Source organism: Narcine bancroftii, chromosome 4 (assembly GCF_036971445.1).
Source record: "Narcine bancroftii isolate sNarBan1 chromosome 4, sNarBan1.hap1, whole genome shotgun sequence".
Taxonomy (NCBI): domain Eukaryota; kingdom Metazoa; phylum Chordata; class Chondrichthyes; order Torpediniformes; family Narcinidae; genus Narcine; species Narcine bancroftii.
The window spans coordinates 115744831-115770060 of NC_091472.1; the positions used below are offsets into that span (position 1 = coordinate 115744831).

General features: G+C 39.0%; 1 protein-coding gene across 10 annotated transcripts in view; it reads left to right on the forward strand.

Annotated features, from left to right (window-relative positions):
• The window catches only part of ep400 (E1A binding protein p400), a 214171-nt gene that overhangs the window by 23489 nt on the left and 165452 nt on the right, over nucleotides 1-25230 (forward strand). For 8 of the 10 annotated variants that reach the window (XM_069932505.1, XM_069932511.1, XM_069932506.1 and 5 more), the window contains one exon: nucleotides 23979-24101. The exons of the other annotated variants lie outside the window; for them this stretch is intronic. In XM_069932505.1, the coding sequence (XP_069788606.1) occupies nucleotides 23979-24101 (123 nt within the window). The remainder of the gene's footprint in view (nucleotides 1-23978; nucleotides 24102-25230) is intronic. 10 annotated transcript variants of the gene reach the window in all.

Genomic DNA, 25230 nt, shown 5'->3' on the forward strand with positions numbered 1-25230 from the left:
TGTGTCCTTTGAATTGCTGCAAACCAGTTGGTGGGTGTATTCAGGCATTTTTAACCTCTCCCTGCACCCCTACCCACCAGCTTCAAGATGGCCACCATCATCCAGGTGCCGAAAAACATTATGAAGGGTCTAAATGACTACTTTCCAGACATCCACTATCATGAAGTGCTTCAGGAGGTTCACATTATCTCTTGCCTCCCAGACACCTCTGATCCAGTCCAATTCCTGTATTGTCACAACAGATCCAAGACAGGTGCCATCTCCTTGGCTCTACACAGCTAAAACATTTGGGCACCAAGGAACATCTATTCCAGCTCAATGTTCATTGGTTACAGCACTGCCTTCAACATACTGGAATCAAATAAACATTTCTAAACTCTGAGCTTGGCCTGAGTTTTCCTTCTGCAACTGGCTCCACACTTGCTGTGCTATGAGCTACAATCAGAGAGGACTGGTGACAGCACTTCCTCCACATCATCCTCAACACTGGAGCCTGCAAGCCTGATTACTTACCCCCAACTATTCTCCCATATACTGCTCCAACTCCATCTGTAAATTCAAATAAAATGACGAGTTGGAATAGAAAAAGAAGACAGAGAGAATAGAGGTTTGGTGGCAGGATAACAAACTCTCCCACAATATCAGTAAGACTAAGAAGCTGGTTGTAGACTTCTGGAAAAATGATGGAGCTATCTTTCCCACCTGCATTAATGTTGCTGAGTTGGAGACAGTAGACAGCTTTAAGTTCCCAGGGGTAAACCTCTCCAACATTCTGTCCTGATCCACCCATGTCAAAATGATGGAGATGAAAGTGCACCAGTGTCTCTACTTCTTTCGAAGCCTAAGGAAATTTGGGATGTCACATGCTTCCTTTAACAACTTCTACAGGTGCAACAATAAAAGTATCCTGTCAGAGTGTATCACTGTGTGGGACAGGAACTGCTCCACCTAAGTCTGCAAGAAATTGCAGAGGGTTGTGAACACAACTCGGGCTGTCACACACACATCCCTACTCTCCCCTTCTTCGACTCCGTCTACACTTCCTGCTGTCTTGGAAAAGCAACCAACACATTAGAAGACACGTCCCATCTGGCCACAGAGAAGGGTACATTTACAATATTTGAAAGATGTTTAGACAGATACATGAATAGGAAAGGGTTAGAGGTACTACTAGCTCAAGTAGTCATCTTGGCTAGCATGGATGAAATATGCCAAAGGACTTATTTCTTGGCTATTCTATGATCAGCCTTCATGTTCTTCATGGTTAATTCAAATATGAAATAAGACAATGCTCATTTCCTGTGGCTTCATACATGTATTACCACACTGATCCTGGTGTCTGGGTGCAAAAAGAGTAGGGGAAGGGGCAGTAGATAGCAAATTCTAATGTCTGAATAAAAAACTGAGAGTGTAGCTTCAAATACTATTGGCGAATTTCTTTCACTCTGGAATGAAAAATAATTGAAGAGATGTATGGGGGTGATTGTTATAAATTTTTTTTATTGTTTTACAAGTTTCCTTTAATTTTGAGCATGACAAACTTCATAATGTTGGAAGAAGCCTCCTGAAATGTAGATTGTGATCTAATTGGGGATTTTTGCCTCATAAATTCGTAAATTATAACTTGTTGAGATTCCAGAAGATTCATCAGAGCAGCCAATTCTCAACTTTTTTATTTGGCTCTGGCCACCTTTGCATTCTGCTTAAAGTTTATCGGCCCACTTTCCTATGAAGCAGTCATGTTGAGTTTTTATTCCGTATTTCTCTCCTACTCCTACATTTAAAAAAAACATTAAAAAGATTTGTTACGAGGTGAAAAGAAAACAAGGCTTTCATTCTGAACATAACAACTGTGTCTTGTGCTTCCAGAATAGACAATTAGGAAATCATTCCTATTGAACATGTAAGAAAGAAGAATACATGAATGTTATAAAAAAATTTAAAAATGATTTTAGTGCAATGGATTGTGCACGAGTCATTAGGGAACCTTAAGCATAAATTCGAGGATATAAAAACTTAAAAACTTTAAAAATAATTCTTATAAAATGAAAATGTTCCTGAGCTCTTTGAGCTTGATGTTCCTGTGAAAGTTTTTTGATGTCAGGCTCCAAGTTGGATAGTGATAGTTGAAGTTCACCTCTTGCTGTGACATCATGTCTGTTTCTAGATATGGTCAAGGAAACTACCTTGCTGAATCCACATTCAACTAAACAATGAAAAATATTTCAGCCTTTTCCCATAGTTTTGGAAAAAACTTTTAGTGAATAATTCTTAACCAAAACATATTTTAAAAAATTGATTGAACTTGCAATTATATTACTCTGAAGATTAATTAAATTCTCTTGAATTTCTGTGCCAACATCAGTGGGTTGTTTCTCAAATGAATTTAATAACCAATGCAGGATATTGAGGTTTAACAGGTCATTTAATCTTTCCTGCAGATTTATGTGTATTTACTCTAGCTGTTTTACATATACAGTAATATCATCCTTCAGTGCCTCTACATTCATGTTTAGATGTGGAAATTGTAAAAATTCCTGACATCTAATATTGCTACAATAGACTTTGAGCTTTTTAAGGAAAGAAATAGTGGTGTCCTTTCTATCAGAGATTATTGTATTTATCCTGTAAGTTCTTGTTCACTAAATTGATTTTGTCAAAGATATCTGCCAGATAAAATATGTTCGGCTTTGAATCAACGTGCTTTTCCCCATGCACGTTATGAGAAAGCAAGGAAGCAGTTTTGTCTCAAAGAGTAACAATACGATGAAACAGTTTCCTGTGGACAGCCACTTTACCTTGATATGCAGCAGAAGCACTTGGAAATCTTCATCATTTTCTTCACACAGATGCTGGAATGACAATCGAAAGCAAATCTTTTAAACATCCTATGTTTTTAGCCATTAAGTGCTTCCTTTGAATGATCCATTGAACAGTAAAGACTGAAGGTACAGTAAAATCCCTGGTGTCTGGCACCTATACAAATTGTTAGTTGTCAGATAAGTGAATTTTCTGGTTGCTTGAGACTTAAAATGTCTAACTAATGCATTAAGAATAAACAGTTTAAAAGACAAAAGACAAATACTATACTGACCATCACAAGTAAATTTTCAGAGCCTGGTTGTTTAAATAGTTATTCTTTCTTTATTCCGCTTGAAACCTCAAGCAACTTTTTCATCAGCACTTGTCAGAGTAGTACTAGGTAGACACTTGCACATTAACACTCTTGTCAGCATTGTAAATACGGTCTGGGATAAAGCCATTTTCGGCAACTAGCTCACAAAAACACCACAAAATTTATCCTACTGATTTCTGTTCGCTAGACAAATTGTTCATCATTTAGGCAGCTCTGTGGAGGGGGAGGAACCTGCAGAGGCAGTGACAGTTAAATGTTTTCAAAGAATGTGACTGAAAATAAAGTAAAATGCTTTAAAATTTAAATATTCATACAAGTGAAGTTTGTTCAGTGCAAGTACAAATGGCTGGCTTAGCATATTCAAGATTTGTCAAAAGAGAAAGAATATAAAATCAGCCTATTTGCAGATGACATCATAGTATATTTAACAGAACCAGATAAGTCAATAAAAAAAAACTACATATGAAACTGAAAGAATATGGAGAGATATCAGGGTACAAGATTAACACCAATAAAAGTGAAGTGATGCTAATTAACAAAATCGATTATTCAGAATTTAATAAAGAAACCCTTTTTAAATGCCAGTCACAGGCGATACATTACCATGGTATCAGAATAGATAACAACCTAAAACATTTATACAAATTAAACTATGAACCATTAATTAAAAAAATACAGGAAGATTTAGAGAATTGGAAAGAACTACCATTAACTTTAATAGGAAGAGAAAACTGTATTAAGATGAATGTGTTCCCACAAGTGCAATATCTATTCCAAACGTTACCAATTGCCCTGACAGAAAGATTTTTTGCAAAACTGAAGAAAATAGTAAGGAAATTTTTATAGAAAGGTAAGAAATCAAGAATAGCGCTAGAAAAATTAACATGGAGTTACAAACAAGGAGGGTTACAGCTACCAAACTTCAAAAATTACTACAGGGCAGCACATGGAGGAGAAAAACCAGATTGGACTAACGTAGAATTTGACAAATTGGGAGAAAATACCCTGGAACACATACTTTACAAATGGGATGAAAAATTGGTGCAATATAACAATTCACCAGTATTACATCACATAGTTAAATTATGGAAAAGAATACACCTGGAAGAAAAAAAGATAAATTATCAAATACCAAAAATGATATTAACACAAAACCCATTAATCCCCTTTACAATAGATAATTTTTTTTTCAAGGAATGGGATAGAAAAGGAATCAAGAAAATAGAAGATTGCTTTTTGGGAAATAATTTATTAACATTTGAGCAATTAAAAGATAAATATGGAATAACACAAGGTACAATGTTTATATATTACCAATTGAAATCTTATTTAAAAGATAAACTGAGAAATAGCTTGAGATTACCAGAAAGTAGCAGCTATGGATATTTAATCACAGACACAGTGATAATTAAAAAAATTATTACAAACATGTACATCAAATTGCAATATAAGGAAGAGGATGAAATAAAATATAAACCAAAACAAAGTTGGGAAAAAGATTTAAACACAGAGATAAAGAAAAAACATGGGGAGAAGTTATGTATAGGAACAATGAGGCACACGATAAATACTAGATTATGTATGATACAATATAACTGGCTACATGGATTATACATTACTCCTCAGAAATTAAAAGAATGGTACCCAACAGCATCGGAGAGATGCTTTCATTGTAAGCAAGAGTCTGGATCAATGTTACATGCAATTTGGACATGTTCAAAAGTAAAAACTTTCTGGGAAGATCTAAACCTAATATTAAACAAAATCGCAAAAAATAATATACCAAAAGATCCAAAATATTTTCTGTTAAATAATATAAGAGACAAAAAATTAGGACTAAAATAGCCCAAATAAAATTTATTATAATAACACTAGCAGTGGCAAAAAAATGTATTATGACAACCTGGAAAATGGAAACAGATCTTAAAATACAACAGTGGTATACAGAAATAAACAAGTGTATTCCATTAGAAAAAATTACGTACAATCTGAAAAACAAGTGTACATTATTCAAATTTGGGAACCATACAAAAAATATGTTGCAGAATGCCGACCATAAACCTCCATCTCTTAAAACAACATAATTATGAGCACAATAAGATTTAAATGTGTGAAAGTAGACGATACGACTTTTTTGTTTTTTGTTACTTCTTTGTTTTATGTGTTTTGTTATTTATTGATTTTTGAAGAGGGGTGGGAAAGGGGAGAGGGATGAAAGAGGGGGAAAAAAGAAGAAATGTCACTAGAAGAAATGATGATCATTTGTGGATGTTGTTATTGATATGACTCAGTGCAAGAAATTAAAAAAAAAGATTTGTCACAGTATCCATATACAACATTAGATTTGTCTAGTGAACCCTAACACCCCCCTAGGTTTACAGATAAAGCCTCTGACTGGGTTGCTCTTATTAAGTAGGGATAAGGAGTCACACCAATGGCAAGCAGCATCAATCATCCTGATGACACCATTGTTTTACACAACTTTATTCAAACAGCTGCTACGTCCAAAGCATGACATCGGTACTCCGCTGGCTGAATATTTGCTCCCATCTTCAACAAAGATTTATGTGTTAGAACATTACTTTTACAATTTTAAACTTGCAATATTTTTACCTATTTTATTTTTTTCTGTTTTGCTGGTTGCTTGAGGCTGCCGATTGCTTTAATTCCAAATACAAGGTTTTACTGTAAAACATTTTTCAGGTGTGTGATGAACCCTTTTAATCATTCAACCATTGAAGCGGCACCATCAGTTGCACAGGCAACTACATTCTCGAATGAAATACTGTTCTCATTTATGTGATTCTTAAATTCTTTGAAAATAGTCCCTTAGTATTTGTTTTAGTCCTGGGAAACGACATCTCGTCCATCATCTCGTTTCCATTCCAGAATCTGGGACAAGCCATGATAAAGTACGTTGTTCTTTTGCAGAATAGATTAGTCTGATTGTAAAGAGAATTTCTTGGATTAAATTGAAATAACTCATTGCCATCTCATCAGTTCTAGGAACAGTGGAATTATTCAAGGGAGTTGCCTGGAATAGTTTCTTTGGCATTTAACTTCATGACATCAGATATGGACACTGAAAGCAAAATAAATGACTCAGTGACGCTGTGAGCATTTGCACTTTTAGCAATCAGTTCACTTGTATAATGCAACAAGACCCTTTTCTAATTTCTGTGATGTTTCAGTAATCACCTGGTTGAGTGTTGGCCTTCTCTTGAAATTATTTCAAAGGGTTTTGAATGAATGCAAGAGTTTATATTTCTTCACTTTATCATCTCTAAATGTTGTTTTAATCTGCTTGGTTCCATACTTTTTAAAAAAAAAATGTATTCAAACAAATCCAACACATGGGCAGAGAAGGGTTTTGCAGAGATGTAATAAAACAATATAATATATTCCACTGAATACTGACTACCTTTTTCTACCAATGAACTCGTGGGTAAAATTCTGAAAGTAACAAAAAAAATTAACATTTACAAAACAAAAGTGTTTCTCCTAAGGGTTAGTTCAAAAGTCAGCTTAAATTTATAGAAAATAATGAACAATACATACCTTCTTCCATAAAAGTTAGCAGGAGGTGACTTGGATTTTCTACCTGTCACAAAAACTCAAATTAAATGACAATGCTTGTGGATGTGAGAAATATGGAGCAAAACCTTTCGGCCTGCATGCTCTTTCCTGGAACTGAAGGTGATGGAACAAAAGAGGAAAGCTGGTCCATATCAGTCAAACACAATCCGATTGAAGCAAGGAATGCTTTGAAAACATTGTTAATTTTCCACATTTATCTTGGTCATTCCAGGCTGCCTCCAACCTTGAAAAATGTTGTATGTTGCTTGGCAACTATATAGCAAAGCCTATCAGCAAAGTTGTGTTCATCCCCCCCAAAATTTTTAATCTGTTCAGTTTCCATGTCTCCTGTACACCTTGTGTCCCCCTTATTAAGGATATTGGTCTGTGTCTGCCTCTTCCCTCCCCTCCCTTTAAATGTGCTATGGGCCCTAATGAGAATGGCTGCTTTAAAGTATTGAAGATTGAAGAGCAGAACTTGTATTTATAATTGCTTTCATGCACCCAAAACTAGTAAAAATAGTGCCAGCAACACTAATTTCAGGGTTACTGAACATTTTTCAACATTTCTTACTCTTCCCACTCCACGGGTTGACACAGCAAATAGTCATCGGGCAGACAGTACACGGGATGAGATGCCCACTTCCATAGGCCGCAGGAATAGTGGTCAAATTGGCCAATCACAGTCAGCAGATTGCAGGGGGTCTAATCTTGGCCTGTGGATCCTGGACAACCAATCAGCAGCTGGCCTCGCTCAAGCCACGCCCTGGTAGTAGCACGGCTGGCTACCTATAAAAGGCAGAGCTGCATCCCAATAAAGTCAGTGTCGATTACATTCCCTTGATGCGCAAGTCTTTCAGCCCTGAGCTACAACTGTAGTGACCCCACTATAGTGATGACTCTGACTGGTCCAAACGGCGCTTTGAACCCAATGATGGAGGAACAGCCTACAATCAGTGCTGTAGCGTTGAAACTGCCAGGCTTCTGGACGTCGCAACCACGGGTGTGGTTCCAGCAGGCCGAGGCACAGTTCGCCATTCGCCATATTTCTGCAGATGACATGCACTAATAGCACGTGGTCAGCACCCTCAATCAAGACACCGCAGCCTGCATCATTGACTTCCTCCAGCTGCCCCCGGAACAAGGGAAGTATGTGGCCATCAAGGAGCTATTAACTCGGATTTTAGGGCTCTCGAATCACGAGCATGCGGCCTGGCTGCTGCACATCAACGGTTTGGGGGACAGGGCCCCTTCTGCCCTCATGGAGCGACATGCTCACTCTCAATGATGACCACCACCACTTACCTGCTGTTGCAGCAGATCTTTCTGGAGCGGCTGCCTGAAGACATCCAGCTGCTCATTGTGGAGGAAGACTTTGATGACCCCAGAAGGGTGGCTGCCTGAGCAGATGTGCTATGGGCGACGAAGAGGGACACCTGTGTTTCGCTTGAATAGGTGATGGTGCCTTGTCAGCAATGCCAGGCCAGGAAGCCTGTTGACCGACCACCCTCTCTATGCACCCAACTGGTGAGAAGTACTGTTTCTGTCATCATCGGTGGGGTACTGAGGTCCGTTGATGCTGCTCCCCCTATGTGTTCCAGGGAAACGCCAAGGCCTGTCATTGTTGATGGCTGTGACGACCGGCCAACTGCATAGCCTCCTCCACATTCCAAGACTCCCTGTGGGGTCAATGTTTCTTGGTGGATACCAGGGCACAGTACAGAGTCCTTGTCCCGTCCAGCCTAGAAGCCTGCAGCGGCAAGGTGGGCTGAGAGTTTTGAGCAGGAAATAGCTCCAACATTTGGCACCTGTACAATTCCTCTCCACTTTGGGGACAGACAATTCACTTGGAAGTTTACAATGGTGTCTGTACAACTGTTACTGAGTGCCAATTTCCTGAGAGTCAACTCACTACTGGTGGACCTCATCAAGGATTATCATCAGATCCCAGTTCACCCCGATGACATTCCCAAAACTGCCATCGTAAACCCCTTTGGATTGTTTGAATTCCTCTGCATGCCATTCGTGCTGAAAAATGCAGTTTAGATTTTCCAAAATTGATGGATGCAGTAGGCTGGGATCTGCACTTCGACTTCCTCTACCTCAATGACATTTTAATAGCTTGCCATACCTGCAACGAGCACACTGCTTACTTAAGACTATTGTTCTCCAGGCTAAGTGTGCTTGGTTTAACCATCAATCCGGCCAAGAGATAATTGATTTCCTGAGCCATCGCGTTACCCACCAAAGTGGACGCTATTCATTCCTTTCCCAGACCAAGGGCTGTGAAGGGACTGTGAGAATTTGCAAGTATGGTCAATTTTTATCATTCTTGATGCAGTCCGCTGTAGATATAAAGCAGTGTGCTTTTTCCCCTAATGGCAGGCCTCAGTAAGGACATTCAATGGATACAGGAGGTGACCAAGGCTTTCCAAGCAACCAAAGACGTCCTAACCAAAGCCACCCCCCTTATACATCCTAGGACAGATGCCCTGACTGTCCTCATGGTAGACACCTCCAGTTTGGGGGTGTACTTGAGCAACTGGTTAAATGGCAGTGGCAGCCGCTGGCCTTTTTCAGTAAACATCTTAGGCCTCCAGAGCTCAAGTACAGTGCCTTTGGTAGGGAGCTGTTAGCGCTATACCTGGCAATTCGGCATTTCCTTTACTTCCTGGAGGGCATGAAGTTCAAAATTTACACAGACCACTAACCACTTACCTTTGCTTTCAGCAAGGTGTCAGGCCCGTGGTCAGCACCTGTCCTATATATCTGAATTTTGACAGACATTGAACAAATCACTGGCAAGTCCAATGTGGTAGCCGATGCCCTATCCTATCTGGCTATCCTAGCAGTGCACATTTCCGTCTTGGGTATCGACTACGTGGCCCTGGCAGATGCACAGCAAGCGACCCAGACATACCAGTGTACCAGACAGCATTTATCGGCCTGCAACTGAAGGGCATCCAAATCGCCCAAGGTAACGACACGCTGCTCTTCGACACCTCAATTGGTAAACCGTGCTCCGTCATTCCGATCACATGGAAGAAGCAAGTTTTCGATTCAGTCCACAATTTGGCTCATCCTGCTATCAGGACTACAGTTAGAATGGTGGCCAACATGTGTCTGGCATGGCCTCTGTAAAGAGGTCACTCAGTGGCCAAAACATACTCAGTGCCAGGCATCCAAGGTCCAGACCCACATTAAAGCCCCCCCCGCAGCCTTTCAAACCAGAATGCTGCCATTTCAGCCACATGCAAATAGACATTGTGGGGCCCCTACCTGTATCAAGAGGTATACATTACCTATTGACCATGGTCGACTGGATGACTAGATGGCCAGAGGCAGTGCCGCTACCTGAAATCTCCACAGACATGCATGGGCATTACTGAACACCTGGGTGGCACGTTTCGGGGTCCCCGAACTCTTAACATCTGACAGGGGCCCAATTCACTTCCAGCCTGTGGACCGCCTTAGCAAATTCCCTGGGGACTCAACTCCACCACACCACAGCATACCACCCGTAGGCCAAACAGGCTGGTGAAGAGGTTCCATAAGCACCTGAAGACAGCTTTAATGGCCCGACTCACCGGACTGAACTAGGCAGACAAACTCCCTTGGGTCCTGCTAGGCATCTGCACTGCCCCAAAAGAGGATCTTGAGGTATCCTCTACTGTGTTGGTCTATGGCACACCCCTAGTCATACTGGGTGAATTTGTGGCTGCTTTTAAGGACTTGGGTGAGTTCCTGGCAGCTACATTGTCTCGACTGTGCAAGCGCCTGGGCTCTCTAGCCCCACTTAAGCCCAGAGATCATGGGAAAGCCTGCACCTTTGTCCCAAAAAACTTTACAGACTGTCACTACGTTTTCGAACTGTCACTATGTTTTCGACTGACGCGGGACCTACTGGCCACCCCTTCAAAGGCCTTTTGAAGGGGCATACCGCGTCGTCAGACACAAGGGCTCCACCTCCGTGTTGGAGATTAGTGGCAGGGAGGAAATCTTCATGCTCGACTGGCTGAAACTGGCCCATTTGGACATTAACCAGTCAGTTACTCACCCGACCCCATGGCGCAGGGGTTGGCCACCAAAAGACAGTGTCCCGATTGTTGGTTCGGGGGGGGTGAGTGGAGGAGGTCGTGTAGAGGCCTGCGGCCCATTCCACGAGCCGACACAGCAAACGGTGGTTGAACACGATGATCAGGCAAACAGTATGTGGGATGACGTCCCATAGGCCGCAGGAATTGTGGTTGAATCTGCCATTCACAGCCATCGGATCGCAGGGGGTCCAATCCGAGCCCACACATCCAGGACAACCATTCAGCAGCTGGCCTCGCTCAAGCAATGCCCCAGTGGTGACACGGCCAGCTGCCTATAAAAGGCAGAGGTGCCGCCCAATGAAGTAATTGTCGATTACACTCTCTTGGTGTTTGTGTCTTTCTACCTATAACTGTAGTGACCCTGCTATAGTGAAAACATTATTTATTTATTTTTGATTATGTGTTATAATATTGGCCTCTTTTTATTGCATATATCTGCCTTTACCAGCCAAGATAAAACTTTATACACCCATTCTCCTAATTCATAATATTTTTGATTGGTTTTTAATTTAGTATTTTTCCATTCTATACATTTGTAAATTGTTATATTTCAGTTTTAAAAATCTCTAATAGTCTATATTTTTCTTGTGACCCTGTTCTTTGATAGTCTTTTTCCAATTTCATTGTATCTTTCTCTAGTCCATCCAGCTTGATAGCATATTCTCTCAAGATTGTTTTGTATAATAAATAATTTCTCCTCTTAGATAAGCTTTAAGCATATCTCATATTAAAAAGCTATTATCAATAGAAGGAAAGTTAGTTTCACAGAATAGATCTGTCTGTCTCTTAATAAACTTATAAAAGTCCTTCCTTTTCAACAGTGTGGCATTGAAACGCCATCTATACACACTTGTTTTTCTATTACTGCAATAGTTAGAAGTTAATGGCGAATAATCTGATAAAAGTCTCCCAAATATTCTGCTTTTCCACTCTACTTTTTAACTGGGCAGACATTAAAAACAAAGCAATCCTTGTATGTGCATCTTGTAGCCTTGAGTAGAACATATAGTCTCTTTCTATGGGGTTAAGCTACCTTCATATATCAATCAAATTTAAATCCTTCATAAATGATGGTGTTGTTTTTGCCCTTGTTACTGGTCTGTATGATTTATCCAGTATTGGATCTAGACAGAAATTGAAGTCTCCTCTGACCAGTATATTTTGTCTTCCCTCTGCTGTTTTTTTTAAAAAGAGATCTTTCATAAAGGCTTCATCGACATAATTTGATACATAGATGTTCATAAATGTCCATGATCCTGTATAAAATTTACAATGTGCCATTACAAATCTTCCGGCCTGGTCAGTCAATTGTTATCTTCTGTTATTATTGGTATGTTTTTATTAATTAAAAACACCACTCCATTTGCTTTTGAGCCAAATGTTGTCGATATTACTTGTCCCACCCATCCTCTTTTTAATTTAGGATGTTCCGATTTGGTAAGATGCATTTCTTGTAGAAAGACTAGATCTGCCTTTAATTTTTTTAAGGTCTGTGAAGACCCACCTCCTTTTCACCGTCCCATTTATTCCATTATTGTTAAGGCTGATACATTTTAATGTTCTGTCCATATTATTGTTTAACAATAAAATCTTTTTGATTATTTAAATAATAGTGATCTTTTTCCCTTTTTAAAAAGCATACCGTGTCCTGCCCTGATGATGACATAAACAGGAAACCTTGAAAGTCTGCAAAAAAAGCCTGCAAAATTTCTAAAGGAAGGAGAACCCATCCCTTTAGTGCTATCTTTCATAGATGCTCCTCTCTGGGTGCCATGCTCCCCCTTAGACCAGAGTCTCCACCTTGCTACTACATTTCCCAAGTTTTCTCTTTTTTCTAAGCCTTCCATGAACTTTTCAATAAAATTTTCTTTTTAACGATAAATACAAGACAGTTTAAAAAAAAAATACAACTTTTACGTAGACCTATTGTAAACATTCTTCACTGTCTTCCTCTTTGACAACCTTAGCCTTTTCATAAACCTCGCAGGAAGTCTGCTATCTCGTTCTTAGTTTTGAAAAATCGTTGATTACCTTCTGCTACTTCAATCTTCAGAGTCGTGGGGTATATCATCGAATATTTCAAGTGTTTGGAACGCGATTGTCTTTTTACATCATGAAATTCCTTCCTTTGCTTAATCAAACTAGGACTAAAATCTCGGAAAAATAGAGCTTTTTTTATGGTCATTCTTGGGTGGGCCATTATTTTGCTTAGAGTATTCATATACTGCTCCCAGAATTGTCTCACAAGTCTTAACAGGACAGTCATGGTTGTTAATTGCTGGCTTTCTTGGGTCTGAGGATCCAGTGAGCCTTTTCAATATGCAGTTTTCCTCTGAATTTGTCTTCTCCTAAAACTCACAGAATCCATTTTTCAAAGAAGTTCATTGGATTTTGTGACAAATTATAGATGTGTTTTAAAGGAGATAAATGAGGTAGGTTTTTTTTAGAATAGGTCACATACAAACATTTCATAACAGATCTCATTTAAAATACTGGAGCTCTGCTCAAGCCAGACAGACCAGCTCTAAGAGCCTTTGCAAAAGCTTTGGAGAATGCCCAAGTGACTTCACTTCTGGATTGTTATTTTAAAAAGCAACAGATGAAAGAACTTGGAGGAGTAGGTTTGGAGCCGCAGGGTGTCTGGGAGTGCTGTTTGCTGTTCTAAGAGGGTCATGTGGTTTTTTTGCAAGCAGAGATGGAGTCCAACAGGGTTTTCTCAGAGAGAGAGAGAGAGATTAGTTTTGCAGTTTTACAGTCAGCAGCAACAGCTGGGACTGGAACAGGACAAGCTGGCAAGCTTGTGGAAAAACCCCATTTGGAAGATGGGTTGTGAGTGCTTAGTTCAGCCTGGTCAAAGCCCTTGTGGCTCATACAACAGGAGAGGACTGGCTGCCTAATGTTTCACTTGAAATAAGAGAAAAAAAAAACTGTGGTGACCTAAAAGAAAGAGGTTATCATCTGGAAACCCCTGATGGGACAAGTTTCTTCGTCAAGACACTGAAGTGGTTGATTAAAAGGAATCAGTTGTGGGTATCCAGCGAACAACAAATCTCTCTGAAAACTGACAAGGACCTTCCTGAGCAGTAACCATTTACCATTCAAGTACCAAAGCCTGGTGAATTTCATAAATGTTAAATTCTGTGCACAGTATAAGAATTGCCTGCAACCTGTAAACTTGGAGGAATGAGAAGTGAGATTGGACTGTGAATCAATGAACTTTTCTAAACTTAAATAAAAATTATATATATGTGCACTTAGAATTAGAACGGGATTAGGTTAATTTAATAATAATAGTTGAAGTATGATCCTGTTTTCATGTTTAAAGATGATTAAAAGTTACCATTTGTCTTGGTGAATTATCTATTGCTGCTGGGGTTTGGGGTCTCTTCCTTCAATTCCTTCTTTCAATCCAATAATTCAGACATTATTTCGTCTGCTAAAATTCTCCATGTGTTTGATCTTGTCCAGCAGTCCCTGTCTGACTGATTCCCATTCTTTGTATCTTTTTCCAAAGCTTTTAGCTTATCTTGTGCTTTTACCAAGTCTACTTCTGCTGGGTCATTCTTTCCATTAAGTCTTCAATTATTTCCTTAATTTCAGCTATCCTTTCAGTCATGTCTCTCATTACATTTTCAATGCCAACAAATCAATTGCTCAAGATTTCCATTTTCTCCAGGATAATATTTAGTTTTTGTCCCGTCTCCCCATCTCTCCTGGGGTCCGCTGGTCCCGAGTCCTCTCTTGCGCTGCTCCCTTTTAGGCTTTTGCTTGATGTTCCTAGCTGAGTAGAAACTTCAATTTTTGTCTTCAGCTGCCTTGGTTTCTTAGTACTTATTTTGAACAATTTTAGTCAAAAATTCTTAATTTCAAAATTTTAACCGTCATTTTGATACTCTTCACGGAAAGCTTGACCAAAATATGTTTAAGTCCTTCGCATGGCCATGCCCCCTTTAATGCTCCATTTTAAAAGTTTTTGTCAAAATTAGAAAGGGTATTCTCACAATCTCCTTTGAAGAAGACCGCAGAGCCCACCTCACTGACAAAAGACAAAGGAGGAAAAACCCAACACCCAACCCCAACCAACCAATTTTCCGCTGCAACCGTGTCTGCCTGTCCCGCATCGGACTTGTCAGCCACAAACGAGCCTGCAGCTGACGTGGACATTTTACCCCCTCCATAAATCTTCGTCCGCGAAGCCAAGCCAAAGAAGAACCTTGATTTTTATCTTGTACAATAAGAAAGCTATTATAAATGGGCTCTGAAGTTTCCAGATCATGGCAATTTTGTAGACAATAGGAATCTGAAGCACTTAATCATTCAAAATTTAAAACAGTGAGATTTGATTGCAGTGTTTTGTTTAGTCATTAGTTTTGCTTGGGTTAGAAGAGATAAACTACTTCAGTATGATGTAGAGTCCTGGCTCCAGCTTTGTTCCTAATAAATTGGTATTAATAAAATAACCACGTTAACTTTGTATTGCCTGGTTGTAAATGTTCTTATTTTGCTATTCTACTTTAAAAGAACAATTAAAGGTAAATTACTTTTTCCAATATGAAACTACAAGATAGCTTTCATTGTTTTTATTGGGAGAGATATAATTTACTGCAAATTTAACTTTATTCTAATTTGCACATAGCATGCAATTTTTTGAGAGTTAAATCTATTGTTAATTCAGGTTTATCCAAACTTGACTGCATTTCAGCTGATATTGTGAGCTTTGTGGATACCAAGCTCTGGCCATGTGTGCCCTCAAGGGATCTCCTCACCAGTCATATGTGACTAGCTTAGACTTGGGTTATCGAAAGGTTGTAGGTGAATCTGGTACGTGAGGAGCAAGTATCATTTTGAGTTTGGTTTAAATATTGTGTGACAATTTAGGTTGCCTGGTTAGCATTGCATTTAGTGCAACGCTATTACAGCACCAGTGACCCAAGTTTGTATCCATCTCTGTGTTGAATTTATGTCTTCTTTTCATGTCTATGTGGCTTTACTCTGGGTGCTCCAGTTTCTTCCCATGTTCCAAAGACGCAGGGCTTGTAGGTTAATTGGTTGCGTGGTGGTATAGACTCATGAGCCGTAAAGGTCTGTTACCCATTCTGTAGTCACAAGCTAAAGGATGCATATAGAGAGTGAAGAAGAATAGGAATGTGTGAAGAGGAAGTACTAATTCAGAGATTGCCTTAAAGATTGGGGTGATTTATTTTTTAAATAGAGTGATATGAAGTAAATGTTTAAAATTATGTAGAGACTGAACAAGATAAAAGAAACTTTGTATTGGGTGATGGCTGTAAAATAATGGAGCATATTTAAAAGTTTAATGTGAGAGAATTAGGCCAGATGCAGAAAGATGCTCTTTCACACAGTTGATGCAGAATGAATATCTGAAGGGAAATTATGTCAGCATGTAAAATTAAGTAGAAGTGTACCTGTGTAAAAGTCAACCCCCCTTTTTTTGGCCAAAATATCACTTATTTTCCGTACATCCAGTATAAAAGACCCCCAGCCGCCTGTCCCACTGAAGCTGATGACTCCCTAGCTCCCCTGCCATCCAAGGTCCTAACACCTTGAACGATGCAGATACTTAGTGCAGTCATCATACTATCCACGTAGTAGTCACTCTCTTCCTCCCCCTACAAATTGAACCTGAAAAATTGGTCCCCAAAACTCGTTTATTACAGAAATATATGCTGTAGTTGGAGGATATTGGCTAGGTATGCAAGATAAGGGCTGAAACTCAAAGCACAAATGGGCAGGAAAAAATGATTTTGTATTGTAACAGTTTTAGACTTGCACTTGCTTTAAAACCTGAGGTGTCTGTTAACTTTTTTAAAATCTGCTTATCTAACACAGCTATTCTCTTTGGAGCCAAGAGTGTAGCTCTTGTGCAATATGTGGCACAGAGTGAAGAAAGTACAGTGTTCTAACAGAGTAGAACTGTTAGGACTAAGCTTGAGAATATTGTGTTACAACCATTCTAGTTCTCAGAACCCATCTTTGCAGAATGTTGCACTGCAAATGGTCAGAATTAGTATTGTCATGAACACATCACAAAATTTGTTTTGCGGTAGCATTACAGTACAAATATTGCAATAAAATTACATTTTAAAAAATAGAGAGAGTGAGTTCATTGTCCATTCAGAAATCTAATGGTAGAGGGGAAGAAGCTGACCTTATGCTGCTGGGTGTTCATCTTCAGCCTCCTGAAGAAGGTATGGCCTGGGTGGTGAGGGTCCTCAAGGATAGAGGCTGCTTTCTTGACACCATCTCTTGTAGATGTCCTCGATGGAGTGGAGACTGATGCCCATGATGGCACTGGCTTTCTGTAGATTTTTTTCTTGTCCTTTGCATTGGCACATTCATACCAGATAGTGATGCAACCAGTCAGCATGCTCTCCATGGTACACTTGTAAAAATTTGCAAGCGTCTTTGATAACATACCAAATCTTCTCAAACTCCTCACAAAGTATAACCACTGTCAAACCATCTTTTTTTTTTTTTTAAATTTTTTTATTTTTCACACCATAAATCACATTAGCCATGATATACACTATTTCCTTTTCACACATATACAGTGACTTTTTCTCCCCCCCCCTCCTCCCAAGCCACCCCCCCACCCCCCCCTCTCATCCATTTTAGGTATACAATCTAGGTTGCATTAAGCCAGTCAGACAATGTTGTCATTCAACAAAATTACACCAGAAATTCTACTGAGTCCATTCTTTTCTTTCCTTCTCCTTCCATCAACTTAGTAATGTTTGTCCCCGGTAGGTTTTCGCTATTGTATTTAATGTAAGGCTCCTATAATTGTTCGAATATTTCAATATTATTTCTTAACCTATATGTTATTTTTTCTAATGGAATACATTTATTCATTTAAATTTAGTAGTTTCTTCCTTTTTAATTTGGTTATGTATTCCATTAATATTTAAAGACATATAGTTCAGCGTAGCCCTTTTATATTTTGTTTATCTTCTCTTTCCGTTTTTCCATCATTACCTTTCCTCCTTTTCCATTTCTGTTTTCTTATTTTCAACTCTTTATAAGACAACATTTCTACAACATCCAACATTTTCCTTATTCTCCTATTTCTATCTTATTTATCCCCAATCTCCCCTTCACCTCCTGAGTTGTCCTTTATCCCTTGTCGGACAACCACATCTCCCCTCTCCATTTGGATTTGCGAATCCACTCGCAAGCGTCAACTGATTTTGCAGTGACCGCTATTTCCCCCCACCCCGCCTCCCCCAGAAAAGATTTCACTTTTCATATGTCACAAAGGTCACTCTTTTAATTCCCTCCTTATTCTCTCTATTCCATTACCTTCCCTTATTAATTCTTGTCTATACTATCTATATTTTCCTCTAAGTACAGATACATTCATGTATGCTCATTGTCTCTATTCACTCTTATACCTCTTTACCCACATACATATCAATCGTGATCATTTTTACTCTCATTACCCGTCTTCATCCCTCAGTCTATTTTTGTCTTTACCCACATCCATATCAATCGTGAACATTTTAACTCTCATTACCCATCTTCCTCCCTCAGTCTATTTTTGTAATTGTTCTGCAAATTTTCGTGCTTCTTCTGGATCTGAGAATAGTCTGTTTTGTTGTCCTGGAATAAATATTTTCAATACCGCTGGATGCTTTAGTATAAATTTATACCCTTTCTTCCATAAAATCGCCTTTGCTGTATTGAACTCTTTTCTCTTCTTTAGGAGTTCAAAACTTATATCTGGATAAATGAAGATTTTTTGCCCTTTATACTCCAGTGGTTTGTTGCCCTCTCTTACTTTTTCCATTGTCTTCTCCAGTACCTTTTCTCTTGTAGTATATCTTAGGAATTTTACTACAATAGATCTTGGTTTTTGTTGTGGTTGTGGTTTAGAGGCCAATACTCTATGTGCCCTTTCTATTTCCATTTCTTGCTGTAGTTCTGGACATCCTAGGGTCTTAGGGATCCACTCTTTTATAAACTCCCTCATATTCTTGCCTTCTTCATCTTCCTTAAGGCCCACTATCTTTATGTTATTTCTTCTGTTATGGTTTTCCATTGTATCTATTTTTTGAGCTAGTAGTTCTTGTGTCTCTTTAGTTTTTTTATTAGATTCCTCCAATTTCTTTTTTAAGTCTTCTACCTCCATTTCTGCTGCTACTGCCCGCTCTTCCATCTTGTCCATTTTCTTTCCCATTTCTGTTAAGGTCATCTCCATTTTATTTATTTTCTCTTCTGTGTTGTTTATTCTTTTTCTTAAATCCTTAAATTCCTGTGTTTGCCATTCTTTAAATGACTCCATGTATCCTTTAATAAGAGCAAGTATATCCTTTACCTTGCCTTTCTTTTCTTCTTCTATTTCCCTGTACTCTTCCTCTTCCTCTTCTTCTTCCTCTGGGTTGACCATCTGTTGTTTCTTTGGTGCCCTTTCCTCCTCTTCTTTCTTGTTTCTATTGTCTTCTGTGGTCTCTTCTTGCTGCAGGTGTTCTGCAGCTGTCGTTGCCGGCTGTGGAGGTCGACTCCCCAGCTGGTTCCCCCTCCCGTCGGTGGTTTTTTTTCATGCGCGGTTGCGCACTTTTACTCGGCTCTGCGAGCCATTTTTGTAGTCCATTATTTACCGACCTGAGGGAGCGGGTTTCTCTCTCCGCAGCGGGCCTCTTCGGACAGGTAAGGCCTTCACCTTTTTCCTCCTTTGTCTTCTCTTCCTCTCTTCTTACCGTTGTTTTCGATTTTTCTTTTTTTGTCGCCATCTTCTTTCCACCTTTATACTCACTTTTCTGTAACTTTTATTTCTGTGCCTTTGTGTTTTCCTTTGTTTTTCCCGACTTTTCTGGAGAGGGCTGGAGTTCACCGTCTGGCCACTACTCCATCACGTGACTCCCTCCTCTCTGTCAAACCATCTTCATGATTGTATTGATATGGAGGCTCCAGGATAGATCCTTGGAGATATTCACACTCAGAAGCTTGAAGTTCTTAAACTTTTCCACTTCTGACCTTTGGATGAGGACTGGTTCATGTTCTCCTGATTTTGCCCTTTCTGAAGTCCACAATCAGTTCCCTGGCTTTGTTAACATTGAGTGTAAGATTGTTATGGCATCACTCAATTAGCTGTTCTATCTCCCTCTTGTATGCATCCTCATTGCTGTCTGATTCTGCCAACAAGCATGGTGTCATTGGCAAATTTGTAGATGGCATTTGAATTGTGCTTGACACACAGTCATGGGTGTATAGGGAATAGAGTATAATGCTTGGCTCGCATCTTTGAGGTGCGTCTTTGCTGATTGTCAGTGAGAATGAGAAGTTGTTTCCGTACTGACTGACCTTATGGTGAGGAAGACAAGGAATCAGGTTTTGAAGCTTGTTGACCAGCACTGACGATACAGTGGTGTTGAAATCTGAGCTATAGTCAATGAAGAGTAGCCTGATGTACATGTTGTTGTCTAGGTTAACCAGAGCTGAGTGGAGAATCAATGATATTGCATCCGCTGTGGAGCGATTGTGATCGTAGGTGAATTGCAGTGGGTCCAGGTTTTGGGTGCGAATTAATTCTGGCCATGACCAACCTCTCAAAATATTTAATCATAGTAGATGTGAGTGCCACTAGCCGTAGTCATTAAGGCAGCTCACCCCTACTCTTGGGAACCAGTATGATTGATGCCCTTTTTGAAGCATGTGGGAACTACTACAGATTTTTAGTACCCTGCTAGGTATGCCATTAGGCCCCTGATGCTTTGCGAGGGCTCACCATCTTGAAAGATTTTCTGATGTTGGCCTCAGAGACAGGATTATCAGCTTTTGCTCACAGGTATCGAGTTCTCCTTCTCAAAGGGAGCATAAAAGGTGTTCAGCTCATCAGGTAGTGAAGCATCAGCCATTTGTGGTTTTCAGCCTTGCCTTGTAGGATGTAATGGCCTCTAATCCCTGAAATAGATGGTGAGTATCTGACTGTCTCTAGCTTCTCTCAGAATTGCTTCTTTGCTGTTGTGATAGTGTTCTGCAGGTCATACCTGGGCTTCCTGTAGAGATCTAGATCACCGGCCTTAAATGCCGTTGATCTCACCTTCAGCAGGTTGCAAATCTTTTGATATATCCATGGCTTCTGGTTGGGATGCTTCTGTTATGTATGCAGAGGCACTCACTCATCCACGCAAGTCTTGATTAAGTTGGTGATAGCTTTGATGTGTTCATTCAAGTTTGAGGATGAGTCCTTGAATATGGTCCAGTCCATCAATTAAAAAAATTCCTGCAAGCGCTCTTCTGCCTCCGCTGACTGTACTTTCACAATCTTCACCACTGATGCTGTAGTCTTCAGTCTCTGCTTGTATGCTGGGAGTAGAACTACAGCCAGGTATCAAACTTGCTGAAGTACACTTGAGGGATGGCTCAGAAGATGTTTTTCATGGTGGTGCAGCAGTATGTTGGCTCCTCTGGATTCGCAGGTAATTTGTTGGTGGTAGTTCATTAGAGACTTCTTCAGGTTGGCCTGGTTGAAGTCTCCTACAATGATCGGGAAGGTTTGGTTATTGATCCTGTGGGGAACTTTGTTTTGGTTCACTGTCAAATTTATTCTGAAATTTGGACATTATGCACCAAATGATGATGATGAAAGATTTATTTGTGATACTGTACTTTTATGTTTTTAACTGAAGTGCATGAAAAGATGTTGATAGGAGGGATTTTAATTGACTTTATCTGGTTTTTGATTAAATGACAAGATCAGTTACTTGAGCTGAAGCAGCAAAGATAACTTTGAACATAATGAAAGAGTTGATAGATATTTGACAAAGGTTAAATCCTAAAGAAAGGGATTCTTCTTTTTATTCACATAGGTACAACTCTTATTCCAGAATAGATTTATTTTTGATATCAGCGCAATTGCAAGGAAGAATTATGAATTTGAATTATAAGGCCAGAATTTTATCTGATCACTCACCGCTTTTAATGACATGTTTGGTTCCTGAGAAAGAACATTTGGTTTATTTGATATCTAGCTGGAGTGAACTAGAATTATTGATTCATAACAGTAATGTAAATAAATTTATTTCCATAATATATAATTTACTTCAAAGGAAGGCCCCTAAAATAGGAGTGCATAAAACGAGATTAATAAGGGAAGTTGATCTAAATAGACAAATAAATGAGAAGATTGGATGGAATTATGCAAGAATAATATGACAAAAGTAATAAATGTTAGATGCAGGTTAGTTCCATATAATTTTTTGCATCAGTTATATTTGACTCCACAAAAATTAAATAGATTGAATCCTGCAATATCAGATTTATATTTTAGGTGTGGACGTGAGATTGGATCCTTTTTGCATTCTACTTGGCAGTGTCCTAAAGTTAAATATTTTTGTTGGAAGTCAGTAATTTCTTGGAATGGATTACGGGGGTCATTCCCACAGGATCCGATGTTATTTTTATTGAGTAACATTAAGGTTATAAGACCTAAATTAAAATTAACTATGTATCAAATTGAATTTGTACAAATTGCTTTAGCAGTTCCTAGGAAATGAATAGCAACACCATGGAAGTCAGATACAGATTTGGGTATGGAAAGATGGCATGCAGAACTTCGTAGCTGTATACTATCTGAGAAGATTACTTATGGTACATGAAACAGATATCATGTATTTTGGAAAATTTAGTATCCATATTTACAAAAAGTGGGTTTGTATGTTTAATAGACTGAAGATCTCATTTCTTGGTAACCAATATTAGACTTTATGATATAAATGCTCTATTCCCTTGGCACTTTCATTTCCTTTTTTCCCTATTTTCTTTTTTCTTGGTGTTTTATGGAAAAGGGAGGTGAGAGGGGGTTTTTGTATACCACACATATAACTTTTGAATTTAATGTAATTATTATTGTGGTTTAAAAGTTGTAAATAAATTGAAAGCTTATTTGCTTCCCAAAAAAAATGATCGGGAATGCATCCGAGTGTGCTTTCTCATAGTTGCTGATCATAGCGCTAGCCTGATGTTAGCCTGGAGCATAATGTAAACTGTGACCGCGATAATACCAGTGAAGCCCCTTGGCGAATAGAATGGGCAACCCTTGATTGTAAGATGTTCCAGGTCAGAGGAACAAGACTACGACATAACCATCACGTTTGTGCCTCCTCTGGTTTTTCCTGATGCTGCTGTCCAGTCCATGCTGTGGAGGATGAAACCCTCAGGCTGTAGCGCTTTGTGGTGAATGCCCTTGTTCTGCCATATCTCGATGAAACACATTCCCAGATTATCCAAATTGTGGCACATATTTGAGATAGCTTTTGTGTTACTCCCTTTCTCCAAGCCATGATATTTCGTGGGACAGGAAGAGAAAAACATTAAAAAGGAACCAAAGAAAAATTAAATCTGGGTGATTTGAAGCAATCAAACTGGGATCTAATCTGGATCTAGCCTCAGTGTTTGAAGCGTGTAGCGTCCCGGTATCTGCCTAAGTTATATCATTGGAACACAGAATCTGGATGAGAACATCCAAATGTTATTCAGATTACTCCAGAATCGTTTCAAAATGTTGACATAGTTCCAGTGCATTTAATCCATCTTGATAACTAAAGTAAGTGTGGTAATTGGCTGTTCTTGTGCATACAAGTTTAAAGCAATTAAGTACAGTATATTGAAAGAATTTGGTATGCAGGTTGCAGTGATTGGGTTACATAAAGACTATATTCCAATGTATGTGTATCACTTTATGTCTCTTGAAATGACTTAATGTTGCTTGTGATTTTATTTTTGTTTGTTGGAAAACTCCTTAGAGGCTCCTCAGATCATCATGCTTTGGGAAGTGTGACTGTATCACTAGCCAAAGTGCCATTCAGTGAGTGCATGCTGTAAACAATATGATGCAAAAACCATAATCCTCTCACACAAAGCTGATACTTTCAATATACTGCATTCCTTGTTCTAAGGCACTGTAACTTTGGCACTGTAAAGTTATTTATGAAAGTGAGATGCCTGGCTGTTCACTGACTTCTAAAATACTTTTAAGTTTTTAATCATTTGCATATTCCTCAGTTGTCATTTTGAAAGATTTAGGAATTTTGCCAACAATTGGAAGTCTCATGCATGATCAAGTCTGCAATGACCTTGAAGGGGAAATGCTTCAGCAATTTTTTTTATTGCATAATATTGCGAACTCTGTGTTTTGCTTTTGACTTCAGATCAGAATAAAAGGCCACGGATAGAAGGTGGTCGTCATGGAATGGTTTTCCAGCATACAAGTGTGACTACTTTAGGATCTCCAGCTATTGTTCCCTTACAGCAGCTCATGCCAACAGTGCAGGGTAAGAGATACCAAATGCATCTTCCACATACACATTTCCATGTCTTGTCTCATTTACAAGAACTTTTTTTCCATATGTTTTATTTACATTGCTGTAATTTTCCACCAAAGTCAATATCAATGTTGAAATTGAGACTAATTTGCAACAGGTTTATTTTAGGACTTTTTACTCTTGATGCATATGAGTGCTAGATTTCAAAAAAAATACATATACCAATAATTTTTTTTTCAGCAGGCTCACAGTTTTAAAAGAGGGAAAACAGTTGCGAGAAGTTTATAAAATTCTCCCCATCCTCGATTTTCTCCAGAATCAGTTAACTGGTGCATTGTAAAGAGGCCTGTCCTATATTGAAAGTATCAGTGCACTGTTAATGCTGTATATCAAATTTCAAATTTATTATCAGAGCACATACACGACAGCATATCTAACCCTGAGGTTCTTTTTTCCTGCGGGCCAGTCAGCATTTCTATTTATCTGTAGTTCAAAAAGCTTCTCAAGAAAGGATACATGTACAAAAGATAGAATTGTAAACAAAGAAAGAAATTACTGAAATCAGCGTCTGAGAGTGTTGTGTGCATTTTAAGATTCCTTCATTGCCATTTATTTTATTATAGTCAAAAATCTCACTGTGTCATATTTTCACCACTTTTTTCCTTTTTCATTCCATGAAGATCAGCAATGACGCATAGTGGGTGGGAGAGAATGGGTAGGGAGGATATGATGAGTTTTAGAGACAAGCACATGATCTGGGTTAATGGTTCAGTGCTAAGGATGAACCATGCTGTTAGAGGGTGCTGTCTGTGGGAGGATGTATTAAAACAAGGGCCTATCTACCCTCACCCTCTGCACTATTTGAACAAAAACCAGGCCTATGCAAAAGGTGCTCCAACAGAAAATATTGAACTTAACGTTTGGTATTTTTGAATCAAAGGAAATAAATGAATAAGCCATGAGATTCTGAAGGAACTCATTGGGTCAGACAACATCCATGGATTCAAGTATTCATTCATTGCATCTAATTGGGACACATTTTCTTGAGATTAAAGTAAAAAGGGGTTGATTTTTTGGATATGAAGGGGATACAAGCTGGGGTCCGAAAGAGAGTGTATTGGACAGAGGAAGAGGTGGA